At 29.6% G+C, this 14084-nt stretch overlaps 1 protein-coding gene across 1 annotated transcript in view; it reads right to left on the reverse strand.

Annotated features, from left to right (window-relative positions):
* Window positions 1-14084, reverse strand: part of LOC131851370 (protein bowel) — a 32123-nt gene that overhangs the window by 13859 nt on the left and 4180 nt on the right. Inside the window, exon 2 of the mRNA XM_059201862.1 lies at window positions 10207-11103. Coding sequence (XP_059057845.1) covers window positions 10207-11087 — 881 coding nt within the window. The 5' untranslated portion in view covers window positions 11088-11103. The remainder of the gene's footprint in view (window positions 1-10206; window positions 11104-14084) is intronic.

A 14084-nucleotide genomic window follows, 5' to 3' on the forward strand; every position in this document is an offset into this window, starting at 1 on the left:
ATGACCATTTTGGACTACAGCGGTTTGCGTAATATAGTAGTATATATATACCAGATAGTGTAGTACATACTACATACATATTGTATAATAGTTACTGCGCATAAGATATTGCACTGTTTTTTTTTCTGTTAAATGAGAAAAGAAACGCCATACAAACAGTCACTGGTCCTTTGATTTGGCATTTTTTTTCTTCTATTCTGCTTTTAATCGTATTTTATATAAAAAACAACGATTACTAGATTTTTCTAAAAAAAGAATATCGTTTAATATTTGTACTACATACTATCCAGTTGACAACATGCTGTATTTTGGGTCTTTTAGGAATTTTTATGGAAGGGATATATTGAAAACTGAAATTTACTGAAGTGTGTGAAAAAGATGAAGAAACAATATTATCCTAGAATAGAACTGTATGTATTATATTTTTTATTTATTTAGCATATTTTTATTTAGCTAGTTACATCATATATAAATAGAAATAAGGCGTTACACTGATAGGTTTATGTTACCAGTTTATATTTTAGACGAAGTAAATTCTCATAAAGATACATGATCTTTACGAGAACTTACATTGTATACAGAAACTTACATATAGGTACAGTCTGATGAACATGCCTACACTAGCCGACAAGGGTTCAACCTATCAAGGACAACCGGTTAGTACTGTGGTATAAAACTTCGTGGATTACCATCTACTAGCACACAGATAACATCAAGTACAGTCACTACACAATTTCCATATATTTTACTTCAATCACGTACATTTAAAAATTAACTGTCAACAACTCAAAATTGTGAGTTGTTGACAGTTGGGATCAATTACATTAACTATTATTATAATTCTTATTATACAAATTCTTAATATTTGATCATTTATTTGTATGTCTGTCTATGTATGTACAGGTTTTTGTTCAGAGCTGAAAGCTGAACAAATCCTAACTAAATTTGTCATAAGATATATATATATATATATATATATATAAGGTTCTTCAGTATTGAACAGTTATTTACTAAGATTTTTTGATGTGCTACATAAGATTAATGCGGTCTACCTCATTATACATACACGTCCGTGCATATGTACAGTAAAAGCAATCCTTAATACATCTGTGTGAGTATGTCCACGGATTTTATCTGAGGTAGACGTCGTCGTATGATTAATGGACATACTAAAGTCGCCTGGGATACCTTTCTTCCATAAGTTCATAAATAACAATGGTATCTAACGTGGAATACTTTCAAAACTTGTTTTTGGACTCTCAAACGGCCTATTGTGTGGTACTCCGTTGACAAATACTACACAGTCATGGGTCAATGGATTGAATTTCAATTTTTAAAATAAAATATTTAGAAAATAAGTTTTTTAGATGTACTAAACACTTAATTCCCTATATTTTGTTTTTTGTAATTTTACGTAATTTTTACTTTTTTGAGAACATATTAAAGATCCTTGTTCCCGTTATGGCTTATTATATATCTGTATGTATATATATATATATATATCCTAAACTAAAGCTATAATATGTAGTATTTTAATAATGTATAATATAATTTGAAAAGAGCCAAAGCAGAATCTTGTTAATTTTTCTCTTCTCAAATTACAATCTGAACTCACGGTAGTCATATAGTATAACTCAAGTTTCTGTTTAATCTCAATGAATAAAAAGATAATCATTAAGTAAACAATGATTTAAGTTCAATTCAATTAGAGATACCTCCTACGTCCAGATCAAACGATTAACAATTTTCACATACAAATATCAGATAATGTAATGTAAATACAAACATTCTTGTCAAGCAGTACAGACTGGGTTTTAAAGGCCATAGTGGTGTAGTGCCGTAGAGGTTGCGTTTGTTTGGGCAACCAACCGGTCACTATTTGCTCTAGACTCCTCGAAACCACTCGGAATATTTCAAGCGAAGTTCTCTTGAACAAACGCATTGGAATGACGATTGCTTCAAGTTTAAAACTAGCATATACGAAACATCAGAATATAATGAATATTAATTTTCTACAAAGGTACGGTACTTACTATAATAATAAGTAATACGACCAATAAGTACTATCACTAGCAAAATTAATAAGAAAAAACAATTTTCTTTAAAAAAAACTTACTAATTTTTAAATTATATTGAGCTGTAGAAAGTTTCATATACCACGCAGAAAATGCTGCAAATTACAGCTAGTTGGTCCAACACCTTTTAATTTTTTTTAAATTGATAAATTATTTAAGAATATTTCATCTTTTGCATTAAGGTGAAATTTTCTTAAGTGTAATTTAAACAACTACCATTAAAACATGATTTTCTTTTAATAACATTTTTATGTGGAAAAAATAAATTATATTATTAATAGCAAACATTAATAACTTCGGTGTTGGTTCCTAAATTAATATAAATATTTAAAAGAGAACATCAAACACCGGATTATGAAATTCCTTATGAGATTTTAAATGATAAATGTAAATTTAATGTTGCCGTGTCGTAAACATATATCAACCAAGTTCAAATTTCTAAATGGCATGTCTATAAATTAATACCTTGAAGGTAATGGTTTGTAATAAATGAAAAGTGCCAATTTTAAAGGATAAATAATTATAATAACCAATTATAATTGGAGCTGTAAAAAATACTAAAACATGTGGTGGTAATAACTTTGCATTTGCATTATATAAATAAAAGGTATTTTAGTAAAAGCACAAAACAAATAACGAAGCAAAAGCTTCTGATCATTTGCAAATACCAAAAAGTTGATACAGTAAAAAACATTTCAACATTTAAGAGACAGGTTCTCAGATTACAGGCGAGTATTACTTTCCGTTTTTGCGATAGCCAATGTATGTATGATTAATGGTATTGATTGTACCACAGGAATGATAATTGAAAATATTATTTTTTTTACTGTGAATGTAATTATTAAATATACTAACAATATTCTCGTATAGGTATGAATAATGTTAAAGAAATGGTGGACTAAAAAATGAAGGGAACAATTTCTGTGCATATTTATCGATACATTCGATTAAAGTTATCTCAGAATCCGAATCACGCGAATACTTAACTTAATTGGTACGATGACGACAAAAAAGTATTCTTCAGCTCCACACGCAAACGATTCCAGTATAATTTAAATAATACCTTTACCTGTCCATATCGTTCGACGGATAGCGAAGGCATTCAAATTAGGTTTTTAAACTTAAATATTTTTGAAATAAAAAATGCAAGATTGATGAAAGGCGATAATCTATAGATAAAAATTTATAGATAACGTTAAATATGTTTTTAATGATAATTAAAAAAACAATGTATTCATTTTAAATTAATAAGAAATTTATGATTCTTGACAATTTTATTTATTTTGACAAATATATTGAGTGCATCTATTAATTCGATGATTGATGACAAAGAGACTATATTCATCTTTTTAAAATGACACATAACATGCACATACATGGTAAATTTTAAGATTATGGCGCGATCGACAGCACTGTTTATCTACTTAATAATAATTATTATTAATAACCAAACTCACTTTTGGTTACGATATTGCTTACAATTACAGTCGCAGGTGCACAGGATGTAACAGCATCCTTACCGTCGAAATGGATTGAGTATATGAAACAAATTGCGCAACAGTTACCGAGAACGGCCAAAGAGAACTTTCAAAAGCCAATAAGAAACTGTGAAATCGACGAACGGACTTGTACGGCGTTTCTGGCTAATTATTCTACAACCTCGGTCACGATTATTTCAAACGGAGGTACAACGTATGTAGAAGAAACCAGCACAGCTATTAGACCAATCAATTTCGACTATTTCTCAACAAATGGATTTGATTTGCCGAACAACTCGTACAGATAACTATATATTTGTTACTACGTATCGTTATAAATAACGTTGAAATAATGAGAATAATCATGTTAATGATAATATTAATGTAAATTTTAGAAATGAATCTGTAATGTCTCGATTTCTGCGTTATATGTACGGGGTAAATTTTCCTGTTTTGAATGACCTAAATACGACCACATGTCTATACTCTGTCTACTTTTAATTACTAAATATTTTGCATACTTATCTTTTCTTTGGTATTCATTAATACTACATTAGAAATACGGGTTTGTGGTTATTCTTTCTGGATGTTTGCATGACAAGACTGCCCGGGTGTTATAAATTCCGTGAAATTATCGAAGTTCAATTTAAATATAACACATTCCTTATAATTTAAATATATTTCGGAAACAAGCTTCGAGAAGCCAATGTTATCGACCAATTGGTTTGAAGACGATAATTTCTAAAGATGTCCGTAGGGAAAACTCTTGTTCTTGCGACCAAGTCCACCTGCCCGCTTTGATTTATTATGGATTCAATATTAATTTGATATCCCTTTTTGCTATGGGCCCTTGAGCGATCAAAACGAGCGGGTGGAGGTTTGCCGGTCCCCATTATATGTGGTCTCGAACGAATCATAATTGCATATGGGGTCTGAGATAAAATGTTCAATGCACAAACAATAAATTCTTCTGCAGAAACCTGTGTAAATCATTTGATTTCAATTGAAATTTTAAAAATAGCCGCCCATAGTATGCGATAATGGTAGCTTAATGTGAATTCATGATCACTTGGTTTATGACAATCAAATACTTAAGTACATAGGTTGTAAGGTCTATATTACTATGTATATGTTTTAAATATTTTAGTATTCAGTTCTATATGATATCACATTCTCATTTTTATATATATAGATGATATCACATTCTCATTTTTATGGTAGGTACTCAATAGTCGTGTAATATTGTTGGAAATCTATGAAACGACATTACATATCTGACATACGTTGCACAATTAGCAAATTTAATCGTATATACAATTTTTTTTGTTTAGGTATTCAAGTACATATTATATATTAATATATTTTTTTTTTATCTTTATGTATATTGTATTAGTCTGTATATAGTCATTATCTGTATTTTGGACATTATATTTTTATGTTTAGTTTTAATTATTTTGACATTTTCATAAAAAATATAATTTGCACATTTTAACCCACTCAACACTTCCTATGCCACGCTCTATTGGGTTGAGATCTCTTTTAGAGATAAGTCTTCCTTTGTTAACATTAGCTGTAATTGATATATGTACTTACAAATGTATTTAAGTGCAATAAAGAATATTTATATTTACATTTTATATTAAGTGTAGTAAAAATTTTGTGTATAGTAATAGAACCGCAAAATTCGGTACGGTAAAAACGTGGCGATATATTTATACACATATTTGTACCAAAAATAAAAAAAAAAACAAACGAATAATATAACATTATGAAGTTATGAATATGTATATACTATGCATAAACATATCAATAAAAATTAACAAAAAATAAATTTTTTTAAAAACAATTACATAATAAATTATTATAGAAATATTAAAATATGAAAATTATATTCCAATACAATTAATTAGTTTAATGAGTAAAAAGTTTCTAAGCGAAAGCAAATTATTAGTAAATCGCTTTGTATCTAAATATAACTTTATTAATTAATTATGTTTAATATATGTATGTATACATACATACATATATTATCATACATATTAATTTAATATAAAATATATAAGTCACAGACACTTACAGTGTGCATAAAGCGAGTTATAGTAAAATGTGCTTCCACAAAATGTAATAGGGACCAGTTTTACTTAAAAGAAATTGCCCTATCTTGCAGTAGAAAATTAATGATACTAGTGTAACATGTTACACGTGTCTGTGGTATAGTTATATTAATGGCGGTACGTAGTTGTATTATAACTCGCAACTCAATACAGGTTTATGGTGTAAATGTTGTTGTTTGTATACTTATGTTTGACCACATCTCATTTGAGATGGAAAACGACTATCAACGAGTTTTTATTAATGGACGGAATTCTGTGGCACCGTTGATTGGTTGTAACTATATCTAGTAATAAAAATGTAAGCGTTAGTAGTCATTACCGTTGGGGAAGATCAGAATTTCCGTTTGTTGATTCTACTCGTCTACTCTATGTTATAAATATTATAGCTACGTAAAAAGACATACCATCAAGACTGTTATCCTGGATGGGATAGTCCAAAAGGTTGTCAATTATCAATGTCATTTTAAATGCAATTCTTTACTGCCCATATTTCGCTGGACATTCTTCAATCCAATATGGCAGGTGAGACTGTACCGCCGTCTTTCAGATTAATTTTTGGTTTTGTTATCGGGGTTTCCTTAACCGTACTGTCAGTCAGAAATTTAAATTGACACACAAAGTTCTTTTTGCTGTCAGGCAAATTTGAAATTGCCAGCTTTTGGGTGTGAGTCGGAGGAGTAAATCATTAGACCACGATCACATAACTAGGTGCTATTCAAAGACACGTGAATCTGGCTGAAAGTATCTAGATTCTAATAACACAATAAAAAAAATTTACAGATTTAAAAAAATGTTTACAGATGCGTTCTGGCAGACGTTCACAGCTCTTTGGATATTAGATATATATTTTTTTGTAGTTCCCAAGCATGCTACGATATATATGGTAATTAAAGAATGAGTGTTAAAGATAATTTTATAATATTACTAGTTACTTTGTTTTAAAGTATGCATTGAATAAAACACCATGCTGTTATTACCTACTTGAAATTGTCTGAAAAAGTTACTATTGCAGTATATAATATTTTATATTCAAGTAATTATACCATACATAGATTAGTCCTGATAAATATTCCTTGAAAGCCATTGGTTAATTTTTTTTAATTACAGATCGATCATCTCACGTTCAATTTTCGATAAGACCAAGTAATTAAAGTTTCCGTATATTTTATGTAATGAAACTGAGTAACTGCCTGTTACATATTCATATCCATTTTATAATTCTATATTATTTGTATTTTATTACGTACAGCCATCGTCGAGTATCAAAAATTGCCATGGTTTTTGTTAAATGCTTCGCAGAATAACGAAATAAGCGTTCAAGTCTGTCCTTGATGGGTCAAAGGCGTAGGTTTTTCTTGGAGTTATTAATTGCGGCACAGGGTATAATAACATGGCATTATGCATGCTTTGTGCGATGCATCTCGATTATAAAGGCAATCATAACGTAATAATGCATGCGACAAAAAAGTAAGTGAACCTTTGCATTACCGCCGTGCCTCCATTTCAAGTTATTTGCTTAGTTAGGTGCATATACTTATTTATAAAGTAATAAATATTTTTTGATAGGTCTATAGATCTAAAGAAATTTCATTATATGCAGTTATGATTTCTTAGTTTTTATTTAATTTAATAAAATATAAGACATATTGTATTATCTATTATTATCTAGTATGTTATATGGAGATTAGGTATTATTATTATTATTGTTTTTTTTTCTCTTTTTGTTTCCTTGTGTAATTAGTGTTTATAATTGTGTGTTTTTGTATATTATTTTCCTAAGTGGGCATATTGGGAGACTGTAAAGCTCACTTAGTACAATGTAAATAAATAAATAAATAAATTAATTAAATATTGATTTACATTACAGCACCATTGATTTACGTTTCAAAAATCAGTATTTTACTATGGTGTTACAAATATAAATTTGAAAACTTATATGAGTATTTCTAAGTAATTAAATGCATAATTTAAAACAGTTATTTTTGTAGGTTTCTCAAAAAACAAGATTTGGTTTATAAGTAGGTATTATCATCGAAATAGCATCTACGATCAAATCAGTTATTTTAGTTTCATATTGTAGTTCAATATATAAATTATACTGACAAATTATTAAAAAAAAAAAATTTATTGATCGCATTTTCGTCCTGGTTTCATTATATTAGTATAGAAAATATAACAATTGTTTTTATCCTGTACCGTTTTATGCTGGCGTTTAAAGCTATAACTAAGTAAGTGTTTTGTCACGATCTCACGACTTATTCAATGACTTTTGGCAATTCTACAATGATAACGCAAAATTATTTGAACGGGAAATATTAAATTGCCTTAAAAGAACTAAAGTCTATACCGTCAGCAGTGAAAGTTTATTAGACTAAATAATAATAATTTAATAAAATTATCCCAATTGTCTATCCTTGTGGAATATAAAAACTTTAATAACTATAATTAAAAATGTCATAGCTGTTAATAGGGATTTTGGTAAGTGTACAAACTAAAAAGTTGTTATAATGCTCAAAATAAATTTACAAATAGTCTCTAATCCATTAAAAAGGATCTTCCATTGTGATATTTTATTTTATTATTTAAAATCATTTTGTACTATCGTCTAAAACTAACACACATTATAATATAAAATATTATATTGAAAAAGCATTATAATAATGGATATATATGATTTACAGGCTTTTTAGTAAATAACGAGTAGGTATACATTGTATAATTTACTGGCATCAGAATCAAGTTGCTTTGCCCTCTAAATTAAAAAAGCAATACTACTTCCATGAGGAAAGGCGTTCCATTAAATTCAGCTTTGTGGACCGTACAAACTTCTATTACCAAACCGGCACCAATAGAATACGATGAGTCATCAGAATTTAAACTAATTACGATCGAAAAGTAAAAAAAGAAACGTGTAAGTTAATGTGAGACGAATAGTCCGAGTCGGTTCCTTCAAAATCGGTCTAGGCTGCCGATATTTTTATGGTTAATTTTATGACTATTTTTATTTGATGGGAACTAAACGACATTTACAACCTGAAGCATTTTAGAATAGTTGCTACAGTATATCGCTACTTCTTTGTTAAAATATAGGTTTAATTAATAATAATTAAATGTAAAGTAAATATTGTTTTCCATATCATCATCATCATCCACGTGCACACACTATCATGAAAGTTAGAATTTTTTAGTTAGAATTTTGCATCACTATGGAATGTTAGATTTTTTAAAAGTAAGAGTAATAAGTTGCAGTTAAATAAATGTGAATTTAAAAATGAAGAAGAAAATAAAGAAATAACTTACGAAATACATAATTTAAAAGTGGATAGTAGTAAACTCGTGATCTATCTGTCGTAAAGAGTGTTTAACTATTTAGTAACTCTTGATTTAAATCTAAAATTGTTAATCAAATATTATAACCATATAGACATTCGTTCAATTCCAATCTTCTATAGAACACAAATTGTAATTTACGACATAAAGTAGTATTATACTGACGGTAATAATTTTGCATCCGAAACCTATAACACTTAATAACAATGATGATGATTATGATGGAATAAAAATACAAATTCCTTTATTTATTACCTTGATTGAAAACGGGTTTGTAATTAAATGATAAATGAATTTTAAAATAGTATTTAGTTATTGGATACACTTTTCAAAACTAGCTATGTCCACTATACTATTCACATACAAAACGTAGCTATGTCCTGTTAAGATACAGGTATTAAAATCAATTTGATTTTGGCTAAATAAAATTTGTTTCGCTACAAATAATTTGAGATTCGGATACACAATCTCAAGTTATTGGTAGCAAAAATATTTATAAAATTAAACCAATTTAATATGGAATATAATTATTGATCAGCATTTGTAACATTTGTTGCAAGATTTCCCTTTAGCTATACTTATTGTATTTTTACAGTTAAACAATTATCTTTTTTAAATATTACTTTAAAATAAAATGTAAGTACATGCATTTAAACAAGTCAATAAGACTCATTTACAAATAAAATCATCTCAAATTGATAATATATTAAAAAGTCAATCTGTTCATTTCTATCTGTCATAATTGAACCGAAACGCCTGTATATCATCCTATTCTTATCTACAATCAGTAAAACTGACCAATAGCTCAACCGTTGCTCAGCAAATGGTATGCGCAGCGATGTCCCTGAGATTTTTTTCTACATGCTTCGAGACTGATGGCCGTGTTTCGTACGTTGGAAAGTACAACCACCTTTTACTATTAATCAAGATAGACTTATTTCCGAGAAACTAGCACTATTATCGAGAGACTTATAAATATTTCATTTCCTAGTAGCCGGGCGGATGCAGCCACAGTTGGCTTCACATCTGCAACTTGACTTACACCGACTGCCTGTTACGGGCATATAAATTAGGTCTTTATACCATAATCAGTGTTGTAGAAAATTAAAATGTAAGGAAGTTCATATTCTATACAACAGATACAATTTATGTCATAATTATATTAGTCACAGTGAATAGGTTTTAGTGTTTTAATACAAAATTACATACCTGTGGTCTCGTAAGTGGTCCTGTCTTCGGAATGCTTTTCCACAAATGTCACAGGAGTATGGTCGTTCATCTGTATGAGTTCTTTCGTGGATGAGCAAGTTGTAGGATTTTGTGAATTGTCTGTTGCAGAATTTACATATGAATTGTTTTTTAGGTCTTGACGCTCTTCCTGGTGCTCTAAGCAATCGGCGATCTAAGTGAGGATGCATTTGATGTGGGCCTGCTCCAGGTGGAAATAATCCAGCTCCGGGAAAACTGAAACTGCCGGGCGTTGTTGGGGATGGACCTGGTGCACCAAGATATGCACCTGGTGGACCGTATATTGGGGATTGTGTTGATCCATCAGAGATCATGCCATCAATAGATGGTGTTCTATGATGTGGCAGTAGCATAGCCGCTGCAGCCTCACGAAGGGCCACTTCTTTTCTTTTTTCAACCATCATAGCCATTAAATCAAAGTTCCGTTTTGGGAAATTCGCTGTTGCTCTATCCGGAGATCCCTTTGCAGATTCAGTACGATCTCTATCCAATATTCTTTCTCGTTCCATAATTTCGGAAGGTATTAATGCAGGATGCATTTCATTAGGGTAAATGACGGGATGTATGGATCTTGTCGGTACTACAGGAACAAAAGCCGAAGATTCTCGATGGGACGCTGTTAATAAGGAACCAGATGTCATCTGTCGATGGTAGGGTAATGGGGGTGATTCAAAACTATTGCCTGGATTTCTTCCATTAGAAGATGGTCTTTGTTGGGCTCTATCTGCAGAACTTGTGAGAAATTGATCATGTCTGGATCGTAAAGGTGCAGTGACGGGTGTATCAGAAACAGGGCGTGGTGTAGAAGCCCGTGATACAACTGTTCCACCGTTGTCCGACATCACGCTTTAAAAACATCTGAAAGGAAAACAAAAAATGGCATTAGCATGATGCTTTTGATAGTAGTAGTTTTTGTTTTATTATACTAATTATTATTTGCCCTCCGGCATTCACTATGCTTATTTATCATAGAATATAGTTCTGTGATCTAAAAAGGACAGATTTGATTGGTTATGTCATTGACGTATAATATAGGGTATAAAACAATAAGGTCCATCGGAGGTCAAGTTAATGTTCATTATTAATTAGATATATTTAGAACACCTAACAATAAGGTCTTTCAAAATATACAATACTGGCTGTAACACGGCATTAGATCTCCACAAACTTACATCTCCTATCTCATTTCTTTCTAGATTATATTTTTATCTAGAATATAGTCTATTTCCGTCTTTATCATACAATCTTCATATCAAGTTTCATTTAAATCCGTTCAATCGTTTATATACTTATTTAGTCGTGAAAAGTTACATTTTTAAAATTAAAATAATAGTTTGGATTTACAATACTATTATTAGATTCAATTAAGTACCACGTAACGACCAAGTGTGAAAATAGATATATTGAACTGTGAGTTAATTAACGGTCACCTGCTCTTTTAATTCATTTAGATTTATGGAACGAGAAACATACTTGATGAAGTAGCTCTACTTTGATTCCACTAACTAATTATAATACATCAGTAAATCTTCTCACGATAACTACTATTTAGTTTTATCAGTATACTACTAATATATATTTCTTAAAAAACATTTTTGTCTTAAAAATCAACTTCAAATCTGATTCTTTCAAGTAGTTCCTATCTAAATTTGTTGTTTCTATTCGTGTTCTAAACTCAACAATCTAAGTAATTGTATTTTTTATAGTATTTTATTTTAAGGTTACTTAATATATTGTAATAGCCAAAGGAGAGATGATTATTTAGATATACTGTCAAAATTGGTATATATAATAGAGACATGAGACAATGTAGACTGTAACTTAATACTTAAATTACCAAATTTTTGGCTTTTCGGATTCAATCATTATTATGGCATGTTAATGACAACGGTATTTGTTTATCATTAAATTAAAAAATATATGTCAAAATAGTAATATATATATATGTTCTTTTAGAACTTTCATTTAAAACATAATTATGAATTAATATGCGTGTAATAAATACTATATATTCTATTTTGACTAAATTAACCTGTGCAACCTATGCATTTTTGGGCAGATTAAGTTTATGGAAATCAGTTTTAATTAGGTGATATCAAAAATGAAAATTTTGACCGAATTTCAATAAAAGATATGTATTTTTTGTACGTAGTAGAAATTATTGTCAATATTGTAGATACATTTATTACCATATTGCTACACCGTTTATTTGTACTAATAACGACTCTGGAAAGATTTCTATTCTAAGATTTATGATTGGTCTGACTATTTTCATCTAAACTATAATGACTTGGGACAATAAAACTGACGTTTCATTTTATTACTCGGTGTGTATACGAATGTTTTCATAAAGTTTCCGGCGTCTGCGACTTTATGTGATTTAATTATGTTCCTGCTTATATTTTGATCACCTAATTGTAAAACTCACAATCGCATTGAATTATTCTTGAACATGATCTTTGCTCCTCCTTATGCCATGTCCATACTATGCTAGTTGATTTCTTTATGATTAGGTTAATTGTACTTTAGTATTAATATAAAAAAAGCATCTTGAGTACCAATTTAACAGTTCTCTCTTATATAGAGTTACTGAATAGATTTGAATGAAATTTTGTAAATTAAGATTGTATTCCCGATCTAGACACCTTTACCAGAATTGACGTAATGTGGGACAACTATCTAATATATTTTTGAGTATAATTAATTGTAGATTATAAACACATACTTCTAAGTATTAATTATTCACTAAAAATAGCACTAGTTACTTGCTAATATGAAACCTTTTGCTGATACAAACTAAACAAAAAATAAATAAGTTAAAGCATCTACAAAAGATTAATCTCAGAATCAATTTATTCAAGCGAGATCGAAAAAGAAGGCAAGCGGGCCCACATTTCACTGCGTTGTTCGCTCTACCGTAAAAGCCTTCTGATTTACTGTCCCTCTTGCTCACACTCTTTGCTTTCTATATTCTGTCTCGTTTACTCTACGGTAACGCTTGATCGAGTTTCTACCATCTTACTTGCTCCGAAGCAGTAAAACTACTTTTATCTCGCTTTTGGTTCAAGAACTTGAGAGATATGAATATGTATACAAGCTGCAGTAAGCAATGGTCTCTGGATGTAATACTGGTCATTTCAATAACATAAAACTTTAAAAGGAATATTTTAAAGCCGTCTGTTTGGTAATTTACATTTCTCTTGTAACACACAGGTGTTTAAGTAATTTAGTAACTACTTGAGAGTCTTACAAGTTTACTGTCGGATACAGAAATACACATATTGTTAATATTACAGATGTAAAAATATTATTTGCTGAATCTAGTTAAACCAAGTCATCGCAAATAGAAAATAAAGTATGTATTGAAGCTAAAATTCGGTGGATAAGTAATATTGTGGACTCTTTGAAAACTGATTAACTAACTGATTAACAAACACTGATTTCATAGACTGACATGTGACAAATAGCACAGGGTAAAGATGAATAGGTACAAGGATGATTTGCAAAATGCCTTTAAATGCTTTATAATAGGTACTAACATGGGTACGTATGTTACAATAATGATTTGTGATCGAATTGTATATAGTAAAATTATCATGAAATGTAAAAAAAAATTAAAATCAGTCGAATTATTTTCATTATGTAAATATTGTTAGTATTTAATGTATTGAAATATATGGATTGGGATCCATGAGCAATCGTAAAGATTTTTTACATGTTCTTACTACCTCGCACTGAATATTTCATGGTGATCTTCATATTATGCAAGCAGATGAATATAACTCTCACTTCACTTCTAATAGTTTCATAAGATGCATTCAATATTAAACAAAAGCGTT

Source organism: Achroia grisella, unplaced genomic scaffold, assembly GCF_030625045.1.
Source record: "Achroia grisella isolate CSIRO2021 unplaced genomic scaffold, CSIRO_AGI_Agris_v1 utg782, whole genome shotgun sequence".
In the NCBI taxonomy this organism is placed as follows: domain Eukaryota; kingdom Metazoa; phylum Arthropoda; class Insecta; order Lepidoptera; family Pyralidae; genus Achroia; species Achroia grisella.